Source organism: Trachurus trachurus, assembly GCF_905171665.1.
Source record: "Trachurus trachurus genome assembly, chromosome: 24".
Classification (NCBI taxonomy): Eukaryota; Metazoa; Chordata; class Actinopteri; order Carangiformes; family Carangidae; genus Trachurus; species Trachurus trachurus.
In genome coordinates, this window is record NC_139910.1 from 9,578,437 (window position 1) to 9,598,997 (window position 20,561).

At 41.7% G+C, this 20,561-nt stretch overlaps 1 protein-coding gene across 1 annotated transcript in view; it reads right to left on the reverse strand.

Annotated features, from left to right (window-relative positions):
* The window catches only part of LOC311007227 (regulator of G-protein signaling 6-like), a gene marked incomplete at both ends in the record, with an annotated part of 80,759 nt that extends 77,101 nt beyond the window's left edge, over positions 1-3,658 (reverse strand). Inside the window, one exon of the mRNA XM_084000338.1 lies at positions 3,305-3,658. Coding sequence (XP_083856464.1) covers positions 3,305-3,658 — 354 coding nt within the window. The remainder of the gene's footprint in view (positions 1-3,304) is intronic.
* Between the last annotated feature and the right edge of the window lie 16,903 nt (positions 3,659-20,561).

A 20,561-nucleotide genomic window follows, 5' to 3' on the forward strand; every position in this document is an offset into this window, starting at 1 on the left:
ATAACGCACAGATCAATAGGCCTACACCAAGTTCATCAAATTCAGACAACGTCGATAAAACGATGAAGGACATCCATGTTTTACACTTTAGAGTCATCTTTGTGTATTCCTGTTGTTGCAGATTTCAGCAAGTCAAATTATCAAATTTGAAATGACAGAAATAGATAAAGATATGACACAATTTTCCAAACATGGGCCAAGAGTGTGTTTGCACATATAGGTGTGTGTTCTTGCAGTTTCAATCTTGATATATTTAGAAAGTTTAGGCATATTTCTGATCTCCAGTATACGGCCTATCTGAGGGTTAAAGAAGCTGTTGTGACATTTTTCTGGCTGCCAAATATAGTTTATTTCCAGGAGCGTGTTGTGGTTTTTGATAAAAGCTTCAGCCGTCATTATGTTATAAAGACAATAAATCATAATACGCCCTCTGAGCAACGCTATAGCCTACATCTTCAGAGCCGAATTGAGACTGCAGTGAGTCTGTATTGTAAAGTGGCAATGAAATAATCATGTTTAATGTAACATTACGACACATGAAGCAAATACTCTGAACTACTTGTGCTTTTAAAATCACTCCGCCCAGCAGCCGTGTCTGGAATGTAGTTCCAGCTATGCATTTGCCTCGAAAACAACTCTGTCTCATGAAGTTAAATTATTATTTCATAGCGTGGTGAATGTGCAGGTCACAACTTGTCCATGAGAGCGGTTTTGAGTTGTTAGATTGTGTATTTGATGGGGACCTTGTACCGTTCACCTCCATTGTGTTCACTGAGCAGCTCACGTCTCTGCCCCACGGATCTCAAAACAACATGCAATTAAAGGTAGCCTAATGAAGGTAATGAACCTACTGCTATGACTATAGGGATTATGGCAATAGGCGAATTTGCCAAAATGTTGAACTCTCCCTTTAAGCGATTAAGCAAAAACTGTAATAAATGCCATTCAACAGAAAGGAATCACTGTTTTTTATGTTGTGTGCTGTATTTTCCGGTTATAGACGAAGGTTTTGCGCTGCCAACTTGAACACACTCTGAGGCGAGACACAGAGGAAGCTAACAGCTCAAGGTGAAACTCTGCAACGCTGTGATTTAGTTTTAGTTAAAAGAACAAATCCCACCAGGAGGCTCTACCTGAGGCTGCCGTGTCCTCATTGTGCTGACTCGCAGCGCTGCCACTGTGTTTGCGTTTCCTTGCCAGTGGGCTCATAAAAATTCACTTCCACTCTGACATTATGTTACAAAATGCAAATTAATCGATCATGTCTACGGTCGGAGGATACTGCGTTTTTTTTTTCCTGTTTGTATGAAATGCAGCTCTCAGCTCCGATTACAGAGTGTTATTGAGTTGGGGGTTATTTCCCCAGGTAAACGGAGGTTATTTCAGACTGTGGTTTCTTTTCTTTCTGACCTGCTAACCCCCTGATATTTGAAAAAATTTCAAATTCTCAAATTAACTTTCCATCCATGTCCAGTAAACTTTGCCTCATCTCTTCCTTCCTGCATAGTTTTCACCATCCTGTTAAATAAGTAAATGTGTGGACTCGCCACCTGCTGTTAAGCAATATTGATGGGAAGAGAAAAAAAGGAAAAAAAAGGAAAGAGCCCGTTCTTGGCCTGGTGCCTCCACAAAGACGGAGAAACAGGAATATCACCACTCTCCTCCCCTGCTGCTCCCAGACTCACATTACATCAGGGCACCATGCAAACCCCAGTTCATCTATCATGATGAAACACTGCAGGGGAATGATGACTATATTCACACATCCTTGCATTCATCTCAGGTCCACATCATTTTAGAGGAAGGAAAATTGCCTTTGGAATAGATCCCCTTTGTGGCCCCCGTGTTTTATTTTAAGTTTTAGATGATATATATTGATTTCTGTAAGGAGAAACACTATATTCCCGCTTTTCTCTTGCACAATGAGGTCAAAGGTCACGGGGGCAGCTAAGAAACAATAGCTTCAGAGCTGGGAGTTTGTCTTTTCAAACGCTAATTCATCTGATTAATTAGGTTGTGAAAAAAGGAAGCTACAGGTGGCGTTAGTCTCCTGAGACTTTTAGTAAAGCATCCAGATGTTTAGTGAGTTTCTCGTAAAACGCCTCTCTGCTTTATTCTCTCAACATTTAACCTACATTACTCATAAACTCCTCTGCTCGTGACGTCTTCTCCTCCCTGAATCGACTGACTGAGGAGAAACGTTATCTGACGCTTTGTTTTGAAATCCGCCCCTCACTCCTTCCACCATCTGTCCAGAAACTCTGAAAAGCTTCCGTTCAGTTTGCGCTCCACAACCTGCACGGCTCGGCTCCTCTTACCGCTTTTTCTGCCATACGGAAAAAATCATGACCCCACAGTGCTGAAAATGGAAAAACGCTCTTCACATGTTGTTGTGTGTGTGTGGGCGGAGCCACCGTGGCGCCACAACACAGTCATTTTGTCTGAGCGAGTGATTATTCAAGCATTATTTCCTGTAGCTGTTTTACACATAGGAAACAGTCATAATACTTTAATGAGCGGGTGCCCTGCTACCAGTAATACATACAGTAACCTTCATAATAAACTGAACTAATGCAATACTGGAAGATGAAAACGTCGACATAGCTGCTGAATGTTGGATGAAGCCAGTAAAACACATTATGCTGAAGCACTTATAGACTCAACTACTTCTTCTACAGCTCTTTGTTCATTCAATCCAACTTAATACCTCATAAAAAGATTGAATTTTTATCAATTCTATAGAAATTAAAAGGTGAAATCTCTCATTGTCGCTCACATGTACATGTAAGTCAGTGGTTTCCAACCTTTTTTTGGCTCGTGACTCCATTTTAACATCACAAATTTCGGGCGACCCCTGTCAATCGAGATGTGCCAGCTATTTTTATATGCTGCATTTTATTGGAACTCAATTTATATTCGATAAATAAAGTGATAGTATAGATTACAGTTGTTTGAGATTATGTGTGGTGTTTTTTATTATAATTTTAAAAAGAATAATAATTAGTTAAGTTAATCAGTAACTTTTTTTTTTCAATTAGTCATTTCAGGCGACCCCACATAGGGTCCCAATCCTAAGGTTGAAAACACTGAGACACTGTGAGTGTTGAGAGAGACATGTTGAGTGTGTAGTAGGTTTTTCTTCTTCAGAAGCTCCTTCAAAGCTCCTCCCTCCAGTCTGATCTAAAAACTGGCAGGTTTGTGTCTTCAAAAGGACAATTATGGACTCAAATATCAAGTTTTCTCCCTAATATTTGATTTGTGAATCAGAGTGACAGCTGTGACCTCTCAGCATCTCTGCTCTTACCTTCCTGTAGACAATCATGTTGGGGGAGTCGTCCTCTGGGTCAACGCTGCTCATGGACCTCATGGAGAGGAGAGGTCGGGCCGGGGTCGCCTGGACGCTCTCCTTTGGTTCCTTTGGTTCCTTTGGTTCCTTTGGTTCCTTCGGTTCCTCCGGCCCTTCGTTGGGCTCCGCCGCCTCCACAGGACTCGGAGGTTCCTGCTGCTCCTGCTGCTGCTCCTCTTTCTCCTCCAGCTGCTTCTCCTTCTCCTCCTCTTCCTGCTGCTGCTCTTGCTGCTCCTTCTGCTGCTGCTGCTCCTCCTTCTCCTCCTCCTCCTCCTGCTGCTGCTGCTGCTGCTGAGGTGCCTCAGCCATCATTACACTCTCTCCTTGAGTCTTTACCTCCTGCGTCGAGTTATCCTCTCTTCTTTATCTGCGTCAGACTCTCCTCCTCCTTTATGTCCTCCTGCACTCGCTCTTCAGTGTCTAGGAGCTGCTTGGAGAGAGAGAGAGAGAGAGAGAGAGAGAGGGAGATGAATTAGACAGCACAACTCACCGCCGGGCTTCACTCTCCCAAGTCTCTCTTTTTTTCCTTGTCTTCTGTCAGCAGCCACAGGATGGATGAAATAAAGGCATCATAAATTCTCCTAGTTTTCTCTGTTATCTCCTCTCTGCAATTCCTCCTGCTCCACTGTCACATGAGATTGAACTTACAGGAGAATAGAAGACATCAAGTTTAAATTCTGCTCCTTCTTCTTCTCCCTCCCTCCCTCCCTCTCTCCCCCCGTCCCCACGGCGTCTTTTCTTTTTAGTCACTCGTCTCAAGAATTTATAGATTGTTGTATTTCCTGTCAAACAACACAATAAAAAACCACTGTGAGCTTATTGTTGCCATTGTAGAGAGCGATGCCGCGTCTCGCACATACACTTAGTTTTGCAAAGAGACAATATGACTCACTTTCTGACAATTTTGCACTCGTTTTCCAAATCTTTTATATATGAGACACAATTTAAAAGATGGAAATCTTCCAGATCATTTCCAGCCTCATTTTCAAACACATTCCTTCTTTGTTATCTGATCTTAGTCTCTCTAAACATCTCACAAGCTGCAGCCAAGTTAAAGTCACTTTTGAAGCTCCTATACTATTTATTTTATTTTGGTAGGGTTATAGCGATCAGTTTTAGCTCTTGGGTGATTTTTCTACAGTGGCCCACAGGGCTCAAAACAGAGCAACTCAAAAGAGCACATGCAAATAGAAAAAGAAGAGAAAAGGACACAAACAGCTTCAGAAAACACCTTCATCAATTTGACAACATGTTTGCTTCACAGCTCCATGCAGGTGTTTCCAGGGGACTGTAAAAAGTGACGGATGCAGCTAGGGACTCACTCGACGTCGTTTAACACTTTTAACTGTGTTGAACAACAAGTAGAGTCCCATGTCTTTTTTATTTTGCCTGACAGTACGTCTGATTGTGACAGTTAGAGAGACAACAAACTCAATAAGAGAGAGAGAGAGTGGGACTACACCACTCTGATGTAAGCATTTGCAGCCCATGTGTTCTCAAATTCATGTGGCTGCACATTCAGTTTCATTGTTTGAATATGATTTATCTTTAAAAACCAACGTGCAAACAAACACAAATCAATAAGTCATTATGAAATATTTTTCTATAGCCTATGTGAAGGAAAAATCAAACAGTTGTGCAGCAACAAAACTGATTCAGATTCTAGTTTGGAAAAAGCTCCATTTTCCTGCAGAGTCAGTTACACACAGGGTGAATACAGCAATATATGAGTAATGTGTGTCTCTGTGTGTGTGTGTGTCATATCATTACACACACAGTCCTGGCATCCATTAACTAAAGCCTGTCAGCTCTTTTTGATGGTCTGACAGCTGTCAAAATATTGACGCCTGAGGACAGACGAGGTGAGAGAATAAGAAGAGCGAAGGTGGAGAAAGGAGGCAACAGGAGATGAGAAAGAAGGAAAAGAAGAGGAAGAGTAAACACAGAGGTCGCTGAGAGAGGGGGGGAGAGAGAAAAGAGGATTCATGTTGGAAAACTGTCCATCCAAGAAAAAAGCTTGTTCACTCCTCTGAGTCTAGACTCTATACCTCCTACACCTCTGGGTCCCTCTCCTTGTCACATCGGAGCAACATCACTGTCCCAGCCCATTACATCCCAGCTGGAACTGGGACCAAGTCTCTTCTCATTTGGTCCAAACTTCAGTGGGAGACGATGCTGCCTTCTATTTTCTCCATCACAGTAAACTCAGTGTGAGGAAGTAGCTTCTTACAGGAGTGGGTGCAGTGTAAAGCTGTATTGGTTTAAAACTGCACTGGAGATTGTTTTGGAAATCCCCCTTTTCAGTGATTTTGAATTTTATAGTTAGATAAAGACTTCCACACAAAACCTGACCCACTGGAAACCAACACATTATCTGCTTACATCTAAAATCATTCAACCTGACAGTGTTACATCTCTACTTCAGTTTTTGAATTTGTTTCATTGTATTTTACATGAATTTTCAGTGCTGACAACTTCCTCTTGTGCAAAATAGTTAATACTTTCACAAGTGATCAAGACTGAACTGAAATCATGCAGGTTCAATTTACAATCAAACCTTTGTGACATTTGTCCTCCTTGCTTTCTCAAATGGAGCCTATAGGCCTACTCTTGTTTCCAGGCAGGAATAAAGTGAATACTTTACAAAAAATACTCACAATGAAATGCAAAGCTGTGCAGAGGCCAAAAGAGTTGAATGTGGAGAAACATAAATCCAAATCCAAATCCAATCTTAAATCCATGTCAGAGTTAAAGATAAAGACGTTTCAGAGCTTCAGCAGGCAAATGTTTGACAACAGGAAGTCCCCAAGCTTTTAAATGGCAGCTAGCTAGCACACCTGTGTGCCCGTGTGGTGCAAGTGCACATGGGAAATGTAGTTCTCCACTGTAGTTCACCTGCTTAAAAACTCCACAGTGCCTACAACATACAGTATCAGTAAAACTAAAACATAAATCAAGAAAAAAAAAAGGGTTTAAAAAGATGAATTATACGATCACAAACCCCTTTTAATAAGTAGGCTATATAAACCTCTTTACAAAGCTTTTTTTTTAAAACTAATGCTGAGCACCTTGGTTACATTAACCTGGCAGGGCGCTCTGGGGCAAAAGCTAACAGTTCAGTCTCTCTTCTGCGTAACCTGATTAAACAGGAATAAACTGCATCTGAGAAGAATATCTGCTAAAATAATGAAATGTCTCAAGGCTGTTTTAGGTCTCTGTTCAGGTCAGGTAGCCCAATAAAACAGAGCCCACACAGGAGCACTTGTAGTCTCAGTTAGATTGCTGCATATTCTCATTTTCTAAAAGTGCTTGTCAATCATGTGTAGTAGCATAAATCAATCAAAATTATGGTATTTAGGTACTTTTTTTGTACAGATGAACAAAAGATATATTACGGTTAATGTGGTAGGCCTAGGTGGTTTTGATGGAGCCAGGATAGTTGTTTCCCTCTGTTTCCAGTCTTTATGTTAAGCTAAGGAAGTGGTTCCTTCCCTTTATTTTATTTATTTAAGTAGCCTATATGAGCTGAAATTGGGTGGTGGTTAGCTTAGCTTAGCTTAGCATAAAGACTGGAAACAAGGGGAAACTTAGCCCAGCTCACCATCTCTGAACAGTAAAAAAAAAAAAAAAAAAAAAAAGAGGTATCCCAATATTTATCTGCACAATGTTGCAGTTTTCACCAGATACCAACATCCTATGCTGGTTGGCTGAGCTGTAAGCAGAGCATCACTAGGTGTGTGTTTGTTTGTATGTGTGTGTATGTTTGCTATTAGCACAGGCATTTAGCTCCATGTCAACCAGCTCTTTGGATCAATACGCTCATCAGCCGACTTGCTGCTGCTGCTGCTGCTGCTGCTGGTGGTGGTGGTGGTGGTGGTGGTGGTGTGTCTCTGAGCTGGTGTGTGAAGTGAACATACAAACCCCTGAGTGGATGCTGGAGCTTCAAAGAGCGGCTGCACGTGAAGAAGGAGAAGGGAAAAAAGGACACTCAGCAGCAGCAGCAACGCGTTTCAAAACCCAAATGAGACAGGAATTCAATGTTGTCTCTAAATCAATGGCTCTCGACGTGCCGCCTTTATCACAGGTAGGATACATTACCATTTGTTTAACAGGTATCTCAAACCTGCAGCTCACGCTCAAAGGAAACGCCTCATTTGTTTCTCAATGATCCTCAAGTTCCATTGTTGCACAACGATGCAGGGCCCGGGATCAATACCTCCAACATTCACTCTGACTCTTTATTTTTGCATATTTTGCATGCGTGCATTCATCAGATTACACAGTGATTTAGTGATTCAGAGGTGCATCCCATCCTCTCCTCCACCCTCAGCCTCAGCCTCTCCTCCACCCTCACTGCTTCTCATTCTGCAGTTGTCTGGATTGCTTTAAAAGAAGCTGTGCTGTCAGGTGTGGTGCACCTTAGGAGAAAAATACAACGCACATTTCACTCACCAGTCACCATACAGTATTCACCCATACTCTTGAAATAATTTGGCACAAAGCCCTACAGAATGTCTCTCTCTCTCTCTCTTTGATATGTTTTATATTGTCTTTATTTGCATATACTAACAGAAATGTGCACCTGCTATTCTTGAATGATGAAATGTTTGTGTTGTTATTTAAATTGCTTTTATTATTGTTGTGCACCACCAGTTCAGCCTCTTGGCCAGGGCTCCCTCGCAAAAGAGATGCAATCTCAAGGGACGACCTTGTAAAATAAAGGTAAAAAATATATATATATGTGTATAGCCTACTTTTTTTTTTTACCTTGTATGCTACAATGCTACTGTAACAAGCACATTTCCTATGTGTGTCTTGTCTTAATACCTCATCTTTTCAGCTAAAAAAAATGGACGGAGGAGAAGAGGTATGTAAACATGTCCACAAATGGGTTACTGTTATATTGAATGGTGAGGTCATGGCGAGGAAACCAGTGATTGACTGAGAGGATCAGACAGGAGTGGCAGAAATCAATCCCCATATTGACTGATAGCTCATTTCTATCTCTTCATGTTAAGGTCTCAGCGGTTTTAGACAAAGTCCAATGGCGTCTCTGTCCCCGCCTCTGTCCCACCAAAAGTCATTAAAACAGACAATCTGAGAGATAGGCTACACTGTATGTCCACATTTGCATTTGATCAAATGATCTCTTTGATTTCATCTAAAATGAGTAAAGCGATCACTTCCCCACTTCAGGTCAAACTCAGCAGAGTCTCAACGGTTCTGGTTGTTGATTTACCGTCTCCTCCTTCCTGAGCTGCAGTGAGTCTGGAGGAAAAGTGTGAAGTAAATCTGTCACCTTCATGGCCTCCTCCATGTCCTTTGCTATAAAACGTCTCTGGCTGTGCAGGTTGCAGGTTTGTAAATAAAAAATAAATAAAATAAACTTTGCTGTGTGCAGTTGATTTTTTTCCCAGATTTAAGAAGTCAACTCATGACTAAAAGGAAAACATGACATTTATTAATTCATAAGTGAACCTGAGAACATTTCTAGCACTAGCCGTCTTTCCTGCCGTCTCCTGCTGTGTTGACAAGAAGAAGACGCAGAGTGAGACTTCTCGCTGTTTCTAAAGTCTCTGCTTTTGTCTTCCCTGCAGACCCTCCACAGAACAACACACACACACACACACACACACACACACACACACACACACACACACACACACACACACACACACACACACACACACACACACACACACACACACACACACACACAGTCTTCTTCACCTCCTCTGCATGTGCTCCAGGCAACACTGAATGAGGTGTTTCACAGTTCAGGACAGATCTAACATGAAGGAAGGCATAATGATGGGGGGATATACAATGCAAATACAACCATAAACATTGTGTGTGTGTGTGTGTGTATCCGTGTGACATCGATTGCTGGGCTCAGGTTTAGTGGGGATAATTAAGTTTTAACAATGTTACATGATTTGCGTCAAAGAAATCCTGAATAGGTTTAATTAATCTGATTTATTTTGGACAAATCAAATAAAGGATAACTTCATTAACTCCTCGCAGACTGATTTGCTGAGCTGCCCAACACTAACAATATAATCATAAAAGCATCTATACTAACAAGCCAGGTAAATGCATTACATCACACTATCCTGTTCCATGTCATTCCTGTAGTATCTCAAGTATCTCCTGCAGAACCACGGCCAGCTGCTGTGGCATGTCGGACTCTTCTGGGGAGGATCCTGCAGGTGCTGCAGGGATTTTGGCTCCAATTCAAGAAGAGCTTTAGTGAGGTCGACCGCTGGTGCTGGGCGATAAGACCTGACTCACGATTAGTGCTCCAGTTCATCATCCCAGAGGTGCTGGGACAGTCAAGTTCATCCAGATCCAAGTTCATGCACACGGGGACTTTAGCTGTAACTGTAACTGTAACTGTAACTGTAACTAAATAAATATGATGCTGGGGCACTGAGATCTGCCTTGATGTAGCCTATTGAGACCCCTTGGTCAAAACATACTATTATGTGGGATGTCCTCATACTTCTAAAACCATAAAGTCTAATCATATAATGAGACGGTTCAGATACAAACAGACACCAGTTCACTGTGAGTCAGAAAACATCTGGATGTGATGTCAGAACCAGGATGAAACTCAAATCTCCAACATCATCTGAGTTTGGAGAGTTGAGTTGTGATGGATGGTGGTGTAACATATATGCACAGACTTCCTCTCTCTCACTCACTCCCTCTCTCTCTCTCTCTCTCTCTCTCTCTCTCTCTCTCTCTCTCTCTCTCTCTCTCTCCATCAGATGCCTGTGGTCTCTCTATCCTCACAGGACCGCTCCTCTCCCCAAACGCACAGAGCCAGCAGCGCTGCAGTCTAATTTAGACTCTCTGTGGCACACGCACGCGCGGACATACATGTTCACACGCGCACGCACGCACACACACGTGCACAAACACATTATGCACATGCACACACACACTCAACACTTGTGGTCGTTTCTCATCGGTCCAGTTGTGCAGCAGACAGCAGCCGGCACGTTCACATAGGCTATAGACTGTCCACTGCTGACAGTTATAACCACACCTCAGTGTCTCACGCACAGAGGACACACACACAACCACACTCACACAAACACACACACGCACTGGTGTCCTTCGAGTGTCACTTCGCCAACCAGATGAGTGTCCGCTCCCTCCAGTCACAGGTGGGATTAACATCATCTCTAAGGCACGCGCGCACCTAACACCCCGCACCGCTCCATCACTTTCAGATTAACATCGCAGCGCTGTGACTATTAAAAACAAATTCTACTACTACAGTACCACCACCACTATTACTACTACTACTCTCTCCCCCTGCCTCCATTTTATTCATTCACCAGTCATCCCTCCATCCCTCCATCCCTCCATCCTCTCCTCCTCTTCCTTACCTCAGAGCCGGCTTCTCCTTCCTTCTCTCGCTTGGAGCTCCGGAGCCAAAAAAAAAAAAAAAGAGACCGACCGACCCACCACAGCGCTGAGAGAGAGAGAGAGAGAGAGAGAGAGAGAGAGAGAGAGAGAGAGAGAGAGGAAGCTGTGGGATCAGAAGCAGCTGCTCTCTCTCTCTCCCACTAACATGCAGTTGTTCCTGCTCAGAGAGAGAGAGAGAGAGAGAGAGAGAGAGAGAGAGAGTTTCTGGATTGTTTACCAGTGTGTGTGTTTTTTTTTTTTTTGCCTCTTCTCCATCAGATGCATCTGATCAACTCCACCACAGCAGCTCAGTGTTATGACTGTATATGACCTTTGTGCTGCACACTGTCAGCTGAGTTGCATGTTGCTTGTGTGCTTTCTAACACATACACACACACACACACACACACACACACACACACACACACACACACATACCTCTATCTCTCTCATTGGTCATCTCATTGCAATTTCATAAAGAACAGAAAATTTGGTTAATTATATTATTACATCATGTTTTGGATGTTTGGAGGTTGAAATCTTAACATTGTTTTTCCACTGTGAGAGTGATGGTTATTTTTATTTTTTATTTTTAATCTCATTGTGTGCAGCCGAGTGAATTTCCTGTAAACACACAATCATTCATTTTCAGGGTCACACACCTAATACAGAATTTCATTATGAGAGCTCTACGCCCTGTTTATTTATTTATTTATTTTTACCATTCAGAAGTTTCCAGGTTATGCAACAACCTGATGGAAGGATCAGGTGTGTGGTCATGGTGGTGACATGAAAACATGAATGGATGCTGCTCAACATTGTGCAGCTCATGTGTGTACATGTACTGTATGTGTGTGTGTTGTGGTTCTGAATGCGGAGCAACCTCGAGCTTTTCTTTTTCCCTTTTGCAGCCAAAGCATTCACAACGTCCTTAAAGTGTCACGAGCACTTAACCCACTAGTGGCTCCACAAGGAAATTGAAGGTAATTGCGAAGAAGAAGAACATTTTAGGACGAAGATTAAAGAGCCGACGTGCACTTAAAGTTTGGTGAAATGATCAGTGCTGGGAACAGAGGATTTTTTAGACTGAATTTAAAATGTTTTTGTGAAAGTTCAAGCAAGAACTCAAGAGTTTTACCATCACTTTATGAGGCTCCTCCTCTTGGGTATTTTTCGGGAATGTAAGCAAGATCCAATAATCAGTGGTCAATATTGATAATACTGTATATCTCAAAGAGACAGGATCATGGAGACCAAAGCATTTGCACTCTCTAACTTGTGTTGTTGTTCCTGACTGACCTCCATTGGTTTCATTTCTCTCGTTGCATTGATGTGCAGTTGTCCATCATGACATCACACTGTGGGGGGCGTGGCCACAGGTCAGCTATTTCATCCTGCTGTTCATCCAACTCCATTGTTTCACTACTTTGTGCTCAAATCATAATAATAATATAGAAAAAACACAGACACACTAAGGAGCTAATTATCTCGGCGTAACAAAGTTGTTTTCTCAAGATAACGAGTTCATTATTCAATTAGCTGAGGGGGGGAATAAAAAAAAAGAAGAAAGAAATGTATTTTTGCAGAGATAACACTATGAACCTGTTATCACCAGAAAACATCTTTGTTATCCTCATATAACTAATTCATGATCTTGTGATAACAGGATTTAAAAAGTAAAAAAAAGAAAAACAAAAAAGGGGGTTGGAAAAGAAACACATTTGTAACGTGTCTCCTCTTCAGTTTATCATTTCAAATGCATAGAGAGAGAAGCACTTTAACATCAGAGCTGAGACAAAGGCGCCCACAAGCTTTATAATACCCACTGAATGGCAAATGTTCTGTAGACTCTAATCCTGGTGCATTAAAGCCATTAAACTCTCCTCAACTCGTGTTTCTCCTTCCTCTTCAAACCCTCCCTCCGGTTACCTCCTTCCTCCTCTTTCTTCTCGCTGTAATCTCCTTTAATTTCTCGTCTCGGACTCATGCAGGACTCTCAGTTTAGTTTTCAACCCATCAGCCTGAAGCCCCCCACCCTATACCCTACCCCACCCTACGCTACTCTACCCCCTCCAGTGCGTATAAACTCTTAGCTGATGGGAGCTGTTGGCCGAGCACTGAGGCACATCAAAGCATCTGATGCAACCACGGACCAACAGAGGAAACCGGCTGCTTACTGTAAGTCAGGGATGGTTACACACCTCTTCGCCGTCTGTGTGAGTGTGTGTGTGGAACCAGAGCTCATATTAAAGGGATGCTTCACCCAAAATCGATCATTCACCAATTTTCAACTCACCGTCATGCCAAGGAAGGGTTTGGAGAACTTTCAGAGTCATCAAAACGCTTTTGGAGATTTTCATATAATGGCGGCGGATAGAGTTCACTTTTGAATCGTCCAAAACACACACTATGAAACATCCAAATACCTCCATACTGCTTGTCCGTACTGACCCAAGTGTCCTGAAGCCGCCACATGAAAAAGTTGTTTGGAAAAAATTAATTTGATATCAGTTTTTAGCCTTGTTGTAGCAGTAGCTCCCAGTGGCTCTGTTGATGTTTGTGTGCATGCGCGAGATCTGCTGTGAGATGTTCTTCCATGTTTACATCATACATCCAATGGTTTACAACGAGGAACGAACGTCTCGCAGCAAATCTCACGTTTTTCTTTTTCATGTGGCGGCTTCAGGACACTTGGGTCAGTACGGACGAGCAGTATGGAGGTATTTGGATGTTTCATAGTGTGTGTTTTGGACGATACAAAAGTGAACTCTATCCGCCGCCATTAGCTACAGTATATGAAAAAAACGGACCCTCCCTGGAACTCCAAAAGCGTTTTGATGACTGAAGTTCCCAAACCCTTCCTTGGAATGACGGTGAATAGAGAATTGGTGAATTATCGATTTTGGGTGAAGTATCCCTTTAAGGATGTTAACATGCAGCATGTTTACAGTGTCTCTGGCAGCGTCTGATGGTGGAGAGACTAAAAATATTTACTGGCCCAGTTCAGCTGAATATTACTGGGACAGGAAGTGGAGTGTGGCGACACGCCTCAGAGGCCGGCTGCTGTCTTTTATTTTTTATTTTATTTATTTATTTTTGCCGTCTCGCTTTCACCAGCTGTTCAGTGTGCAAATGGGGGGTAAATAAAAAAAATGGACGTCAATAAGCTCAAAAAATCAATACATGCACTTACCAGCTAACTGTCTTTGTCAGAAACAACATTGATACTGTACTAATGGACCACTCTGGCCTGACACACACACACACACACACACCATCATCATCCTCATCATGTCTGCTCATGGATGGAAAACTATAACCTCCACTCTGGACCAACTGAATTATTGAGCAATTCCCGGGTGTGTGTTTGCATCCATGTGCTGCCTGCATGTTAGTGTGTGTCAGTGTGTGTGTGTTGCTAATGTGGATGAGTGGGTGGGGGCTGCCCCACATTTGCTGTGCTTTTATAACTACACATCTCTTATCATATATTTACACACACACACACACACACGTTCATACTTCTATACGTTGTGGGGACTGTGACTGAGTTAAACCTAATTTCTGCTCTAAACATACTGTAACCCCAACCCCGAGTCCACGGAGGATCAACAAAGTGGGCTAGTGGAGTGGATATGTACCAGAGGGAGGGGCTCTGTGTGTTTGCTCTCGTTGGTTTACCAGCTGAAGGTTACCACACTGTAGAACTGTATATAGTATGTAAAGTGTTATCAAATATGTTTTACTGCCTCTATAATTTTCAGATGCAAAGTGAGGGAAAACGCAGCACAAAGTGAAATTATCATAAACTACGCATATGACTAATGCACATCCCTCTAGATAAAGTTAGCATTTTAACATTACTGTAGCACCACATTCATTCTTGTTCTGGTATCTGTAATAATAATAATAACAATAATATTTTATTTATAGAGTGCTTTTCAGGGAACTCAGACAGACAATAAAAACAGCTGATAATACAAGTAAAATAGAAAAAAAAAATGGAAAACTCATTAACATTTTCATACAGATTAAAACAAATACGACGATATATCAAGAAGTGCTACATGTTAAAAGCAGAAAGGAATAGGTGGGTTTTGACACCAGCAGAGCCTGACAACATTTACATGAAGCTAAAAATGTAAATGGGCACTCTGAATTCATACAATCATATTCTCCGCTGTGTATCTGGGTCTGGGTCATGGTGGCAGCAAACGCCCTCCCCCCTCTGGCTCCTTCCTCCAGCTCCTCATAGGGGATCCCCAAAGCGTTTCCAGGCCAGATGGGATGTATAATCCCTCAGTGAGCTCTGGGGTCTGCTGCAAGGAAATCCTTCCAGTTGGACATGGCCTGTAAAAAAATCTCTGCAGGTATCCAGGGAGGGGCTTTCCTAATCAGTCTCCACAAGCCAAATTAACTGGTTTCCTCCAACACAAAGGAGCAGAGGTTTCACTTTCAGCTCCTTCACGCTGCTTTGGGGCACAACCCAGAGCTCATAACTGAAAACTGAAATGTCTGCATGGACGGTAGGGACATGTTCTTACTAATATCAATATTGGACGATATCAATATCATCCCAGAGGGCTTTGGTTTCCACAATGATGACTGCGAGGGCGGTACAGTGTTTAATCTGGATATTAAACACTGTACTGACGTTTCAATGAATTTGCTGCTTTTCAGAGATGTTAAGATGTCAAGATGTTAAAACGAAAGTATAGATTTTTCAATTTTCTGATTTCTGGATGTTGGAGGGGGATGTGTTGTGTCCCTGACCATGTTGAGAACAAAAACTCACGGTCTTATTGAGAACTTCAGGTTGAAAATGAAGAGTTTTTGGTGGTTTAATCCTGCACCTGCAAGTTAAAGAGCCATGGCAATTAGTTCAAATAAAAAGCTGCACCCACTGAAATGATTTGTGCATTATTCACAAGGCAGTGATGTTAATAGACATATTAAAGCCTCTCGTGTGTGTTTGTGTGTGTGTAACCACACCAGCTGAACACACAGACACAGAGAGACTGACAGGGATTGTGTAACCTGACAGACCGCCTTAAAAGCACGGATGGACTCTTCGCATCTCAAGCGACAGTGAGCAACAAAGCTGAGCCCTCTGAAGAACAAAACACCTCTGCTCCCCCTGCCTCTGTTCTCGAGTGCTCGATAAGAGCTGAGGGCCGCAGAGCGTGGGCTGCAGGAGAGCGTGGGAGAAAAAAAAAGAGCATCGAGGGTCCGCACGCAAGACACGACAGAACGACAAGAGAGTCAAGAGACGGCCACATGCTGCTGGAAAACACACAGATGCTTCAGATTTCACTGTCAGTGACGATGACAGCCGAGATGAAACGAAGAGGCAGACACGTTAGAATAAAAGTTTGAAGCTTGATATAGATGTGTGCAATAAATCTTTTAATCAGAATCTGCAAATATGTTCTTACTTTGCATCTGTGTGGAGACATTTACAACATTCATTTAATTCTCATCTCTGTTGGTACACATTCTTCTCAGTTTTGATAATAAAGTTTTTATACTTACAGTAACACGTTGAACACATGAACTTCTTGTGTAGGCTGATATATCAGTGTTGTGTTTTACTGCTTGTTGTGCTGCCCCCATGTGCCCGAAAACCATCGAACAACCAACTTAGAAAGTGAAATGCAAGAAGAGATGGATGAATTCAGACTCAATCAACAAGTTACAGCTGGGTCAGGTGATGATTTCTTGCAGCACTGAAGTCAATGTGGCTTTAGACAGTCATATGAACTCATATATGAGATGATGAAGTTTATGGCTTTAACTCTTTACCTCTGTAAGACTATTACACCTCAATGTTTAAAGTGTGGACTCACACTTTCATTGACACTCTTATCATATTTATTAAACATTTATCAACCCCTACACTGTTGTTTTTGTTTGCATGTAGCATTTTGGTGAAAAACTATTTTGTTTTAATGTATGGGAATACACCAAAATGCTCATGACGGGACATGTGAATCTGTATCTTTAGAATGATGACACTATCTCACATATTTCAATGTTGGTGCAGCCTCATTGTTTTAGAACAGGTGAAGTCCTTCAATACACTTTTCTGGGGCAACCTGAAGGCCACGTACGCAGCGGATCTCCACTTTGACCGCTGGCCAGCTGGGATGTTTGCTTCATGGGACTCCTCTCCCCTTTTTCCCTGTCTGTCTCTTCTGTCGCAGCTCATTAGAGGCATAAAATTGCTCAAAATCATATCATATCATATTATCATATATTCAAAAAGGAACAAATCCACTTTTCTCTTTTCAACTTGACCCTGATTAACGCTCCACCTGATCAAACCCCTCCAGTAGAGGCGCCACCACTGGTTGCACTGTGCAGCGCCCATGATGTAGGTCACTGAAAACATTACACGAGTTTTTTTTTTTTCCTTTTTTCTTTTCTAACTGGATCTCCCTGCATCATGGTGAGACCCACAGGTACAAATTTAGCTCTTTGCAAATGAAGGAACAAAAACCCAGCAGGCTGCAGCTCTCTCCCTGATCAGACTTCAATCTCGGTCTCTTACACTTATTCTCTCTCTTTCTCTTTCCGTATAGAAAATCCTTGAAAGGAACCCCAGGTGATTCAGCCCCCACATGTTCCACCTGTGCCAGAGATGACTAATCTGCGGCCTCCTCCACATTACACCCTCTCCTCCTCTGCACCGACGCTGCAAATTGCTGCAACAACAGCCGTGAACCGTCCCCGCAGGTGGACAGACTGAAACGAGCACAGGTCAGTCCACAGACACACCGACGTGTCCATTTATCCCTCTGTGCTCGCTTTCTACTGGAATGAGTCAGATGTTGAGTCTCGTAACAGATATACTGTACATGCTGGAGCAGTCTAATTTAGTTTTGAATGAGACCTGAGTCCTAATGTTAAAAAAAAGGTTTGAACAAGAGTACAATGAGATTTCAGTGACTGCAGCAGCTTAGAGGAGTGGGAACTTGGACTTCTGTCAAATTCCTGGTCCCACACCTAATCAAGTTGTCTCTTTTTCTTCCAGGAGAAGGAATAAACAGAGATGAGTGTCTGTGAGTGTTTGGTACCAGGAGAAGAGAATACAAATCTGTCTTTGCTCCGTAACAAAGATGTGATTTCGCTTTTCTCGAGTCGTTACATCTCATTTTAGTTGATCTCTTCTTTCATTTTACCTCAGAAAAGACACATTCAAGTCTTGAATGTTTATAATAAGAATCAAAACACACGTTACAGAGCATTTAATGGAGTGATCGAGCGAGTCAATAATGACCTTTTGAGTCAATATGGTCGAGAAGAACCGTGCATCAAAAATAATAATAATAATAATTGAGTAAAGGATGGTTGACATCCTTTACTCAATTATTATTATTATTTTTTTTTTTTTACTTGTTTCCAGAAATTTTAACTCGACTGAACTTCAGATTGTAGATAGTGAGTTTTCTGAATGTCTCAAATTAACTTTTCCTTTTTTTGTTTGTAGCCTATTTTTACATTTAATATTTTTGCTAGACAGTGGTGATATGTAGTGATGGACATCAGCAGTGCTGGGTCCAAGGAAGAACATTTACATAAACGCACTACTCACAAAGGGTTAGGGATATTTAACTTTTGGTTGAAATTTATGGAAAATGTAAAAAGTTCATGTTTCAGTGATGCATTGTAATCTCAAACAATGTATTGAAACAGAAGCCAACAACAGTGGTGGGTATAACCACAACAAAATATGTCAATCAGATGGATTAGACACTTAATCACCTTGTAATAGAGAACAGCATGTTATGCTATAAGTAGCCTACTGAAACATTGAACAATTGGACATGTGCATTCAAAAGGTCAGAGAAGGTCAAATTAAGTTCACCTGTAAATGTTATGGTGCATTTTAGGTGCATTCTGAAATTTCATCTGAAAACTGAATATCCTAACTTTTTGTGAGTAGTAGTGTATACAAAATACCTCAGAAGTGATTAGTTTCTGTATTATTGGAAACTATTTATTCTCCCAACCTGGAGAACTTCAATAAAACAGCTGTGTGTTGTCAGAGTGAAATAATTCAGGGTGATATCTGAACATTTAGCTGCAGTAAAGCATGACAGAGCCGTTTCTCTGATAACGCTTATTGGAGGTGGAAATAATATGAATATTTAATGTTATCTGAAAACAAACAAACCAAAAAAACTGTTGAATTAAGTTCCCATCATCTCTTTCAGCAGTGGAGAGCAGCTCCTGCATAACAAGTGTATAGGAAAACACAGGCGACGTGGTTCCTGGCTGTGCGAGCAGTTTAAGTACAATCAGGTGAGTCAGTGTGATATAGAACAATAGCAGCCTGAGGGAGGCACACGGCGTAAAGCCCAGACCTCGATACAATCAGACAGAAGCTCGGCAGGAGAGGCTGAAGCAAATCTACTTCCCTTGGACTTCAGAATGAGAGAGAGACGAGTGAGGAAAATGTGACAAAACGTTGGTGCGAGAGGAAAAAAAAAAAGCAGGAAAATGAAGAAACAAACAAGTCGACAGCAACACGAATCGATACAGCATTTATTTATTTCAGAAACTTACTGTGATCACTGCAAATGTCTTTTTCATACCTTTACATTTTACAAAGACAATGGATCTGGGATGTAAACAGTATATATCTTTTTCTTTTTTCTTTTTTCTTTTGAATTCTGCAAAACCGATGGTCCTCTTGACATTTGTGTTGTGCTTTATCTCCAGTCAGAGCTGATCACATTACTGCTTAGGCTTGTTCTTCCAACAGGAGGAAATATACACACGCACGCGCGCACACACACACACACACACGCACGCACACACACACCTACGTCACAGCAGCGTGAGCCGTGACTCTGAGCTTTGTGTAACCGTCCTCCCCTGACGCAATCACTGACCTCACAAGTTGTGCTTGACTGAAAACCAGCGTCCCCACAGAACAAACAACATCCAGCCTGCTCCCTTCTGATCAGCGAGGAGGCTTCACTGCTGTGGGTTTTTTTTTTTTTTTTTTTTTTGGTGTGAAGTGAATTAAGTCAGCACCTTCCTCTGTTTGTCAGGAACTGCACTGGCAAAATAAAATAAAAATAGAAAATAACAAAACAAAAAAAAGCACAGCAACATCTAGACCGAAGCTCGCACAGGAATGGATGAGTTCACCCTTCTTATATCCAAAACCTGTAAAACACAATCCGGCAAATAAAACATTGTGCAAATAAAGGATCTCAAAAATAAGATATTACAAAATGGAACATCTGGAACATCTGCACATTCACATTTCCTGCATCCTTCTTAAAAGCAACAAAAAAAACAAAAACCAAAACAAAGCAGAGGAAAGAAAAGAAAAACACACCTTTTGCATTGTAAAATAAGTCACAACAACAAAAAAAGAACTGGACCTGGACTGGAGTGTGTGTGTGTGTATAAGTTTGTGTAAGTGTGTGTGTTTATGTCTTTGTATGAGTTTGACAACTGTATCTAAACATCCAACCTGATGCACGCTTTTAAAGATGCGAGTAAAACATCTGCACTGCACAGTTGTATCATTTGGCCATACTTCATTTGAAATACAAAAAAAAAAAAAAAAAAAAAAACTAGAGCACTTTCCATGTACAGTTAAAATACTAAACATTACCTAATAGTCATCACTGAAGCTTCCATGTAGCTCTGGATGTGACACCAGTGTTCATGGCAAAAAAACAATTTACAACCAAAACTTTATGGATCGGGAACATTTCTGCCTCCAGAACTCATCTTCTCTGTGGATATCTACTGTATATATATTTTTTGTGTGTGTAGC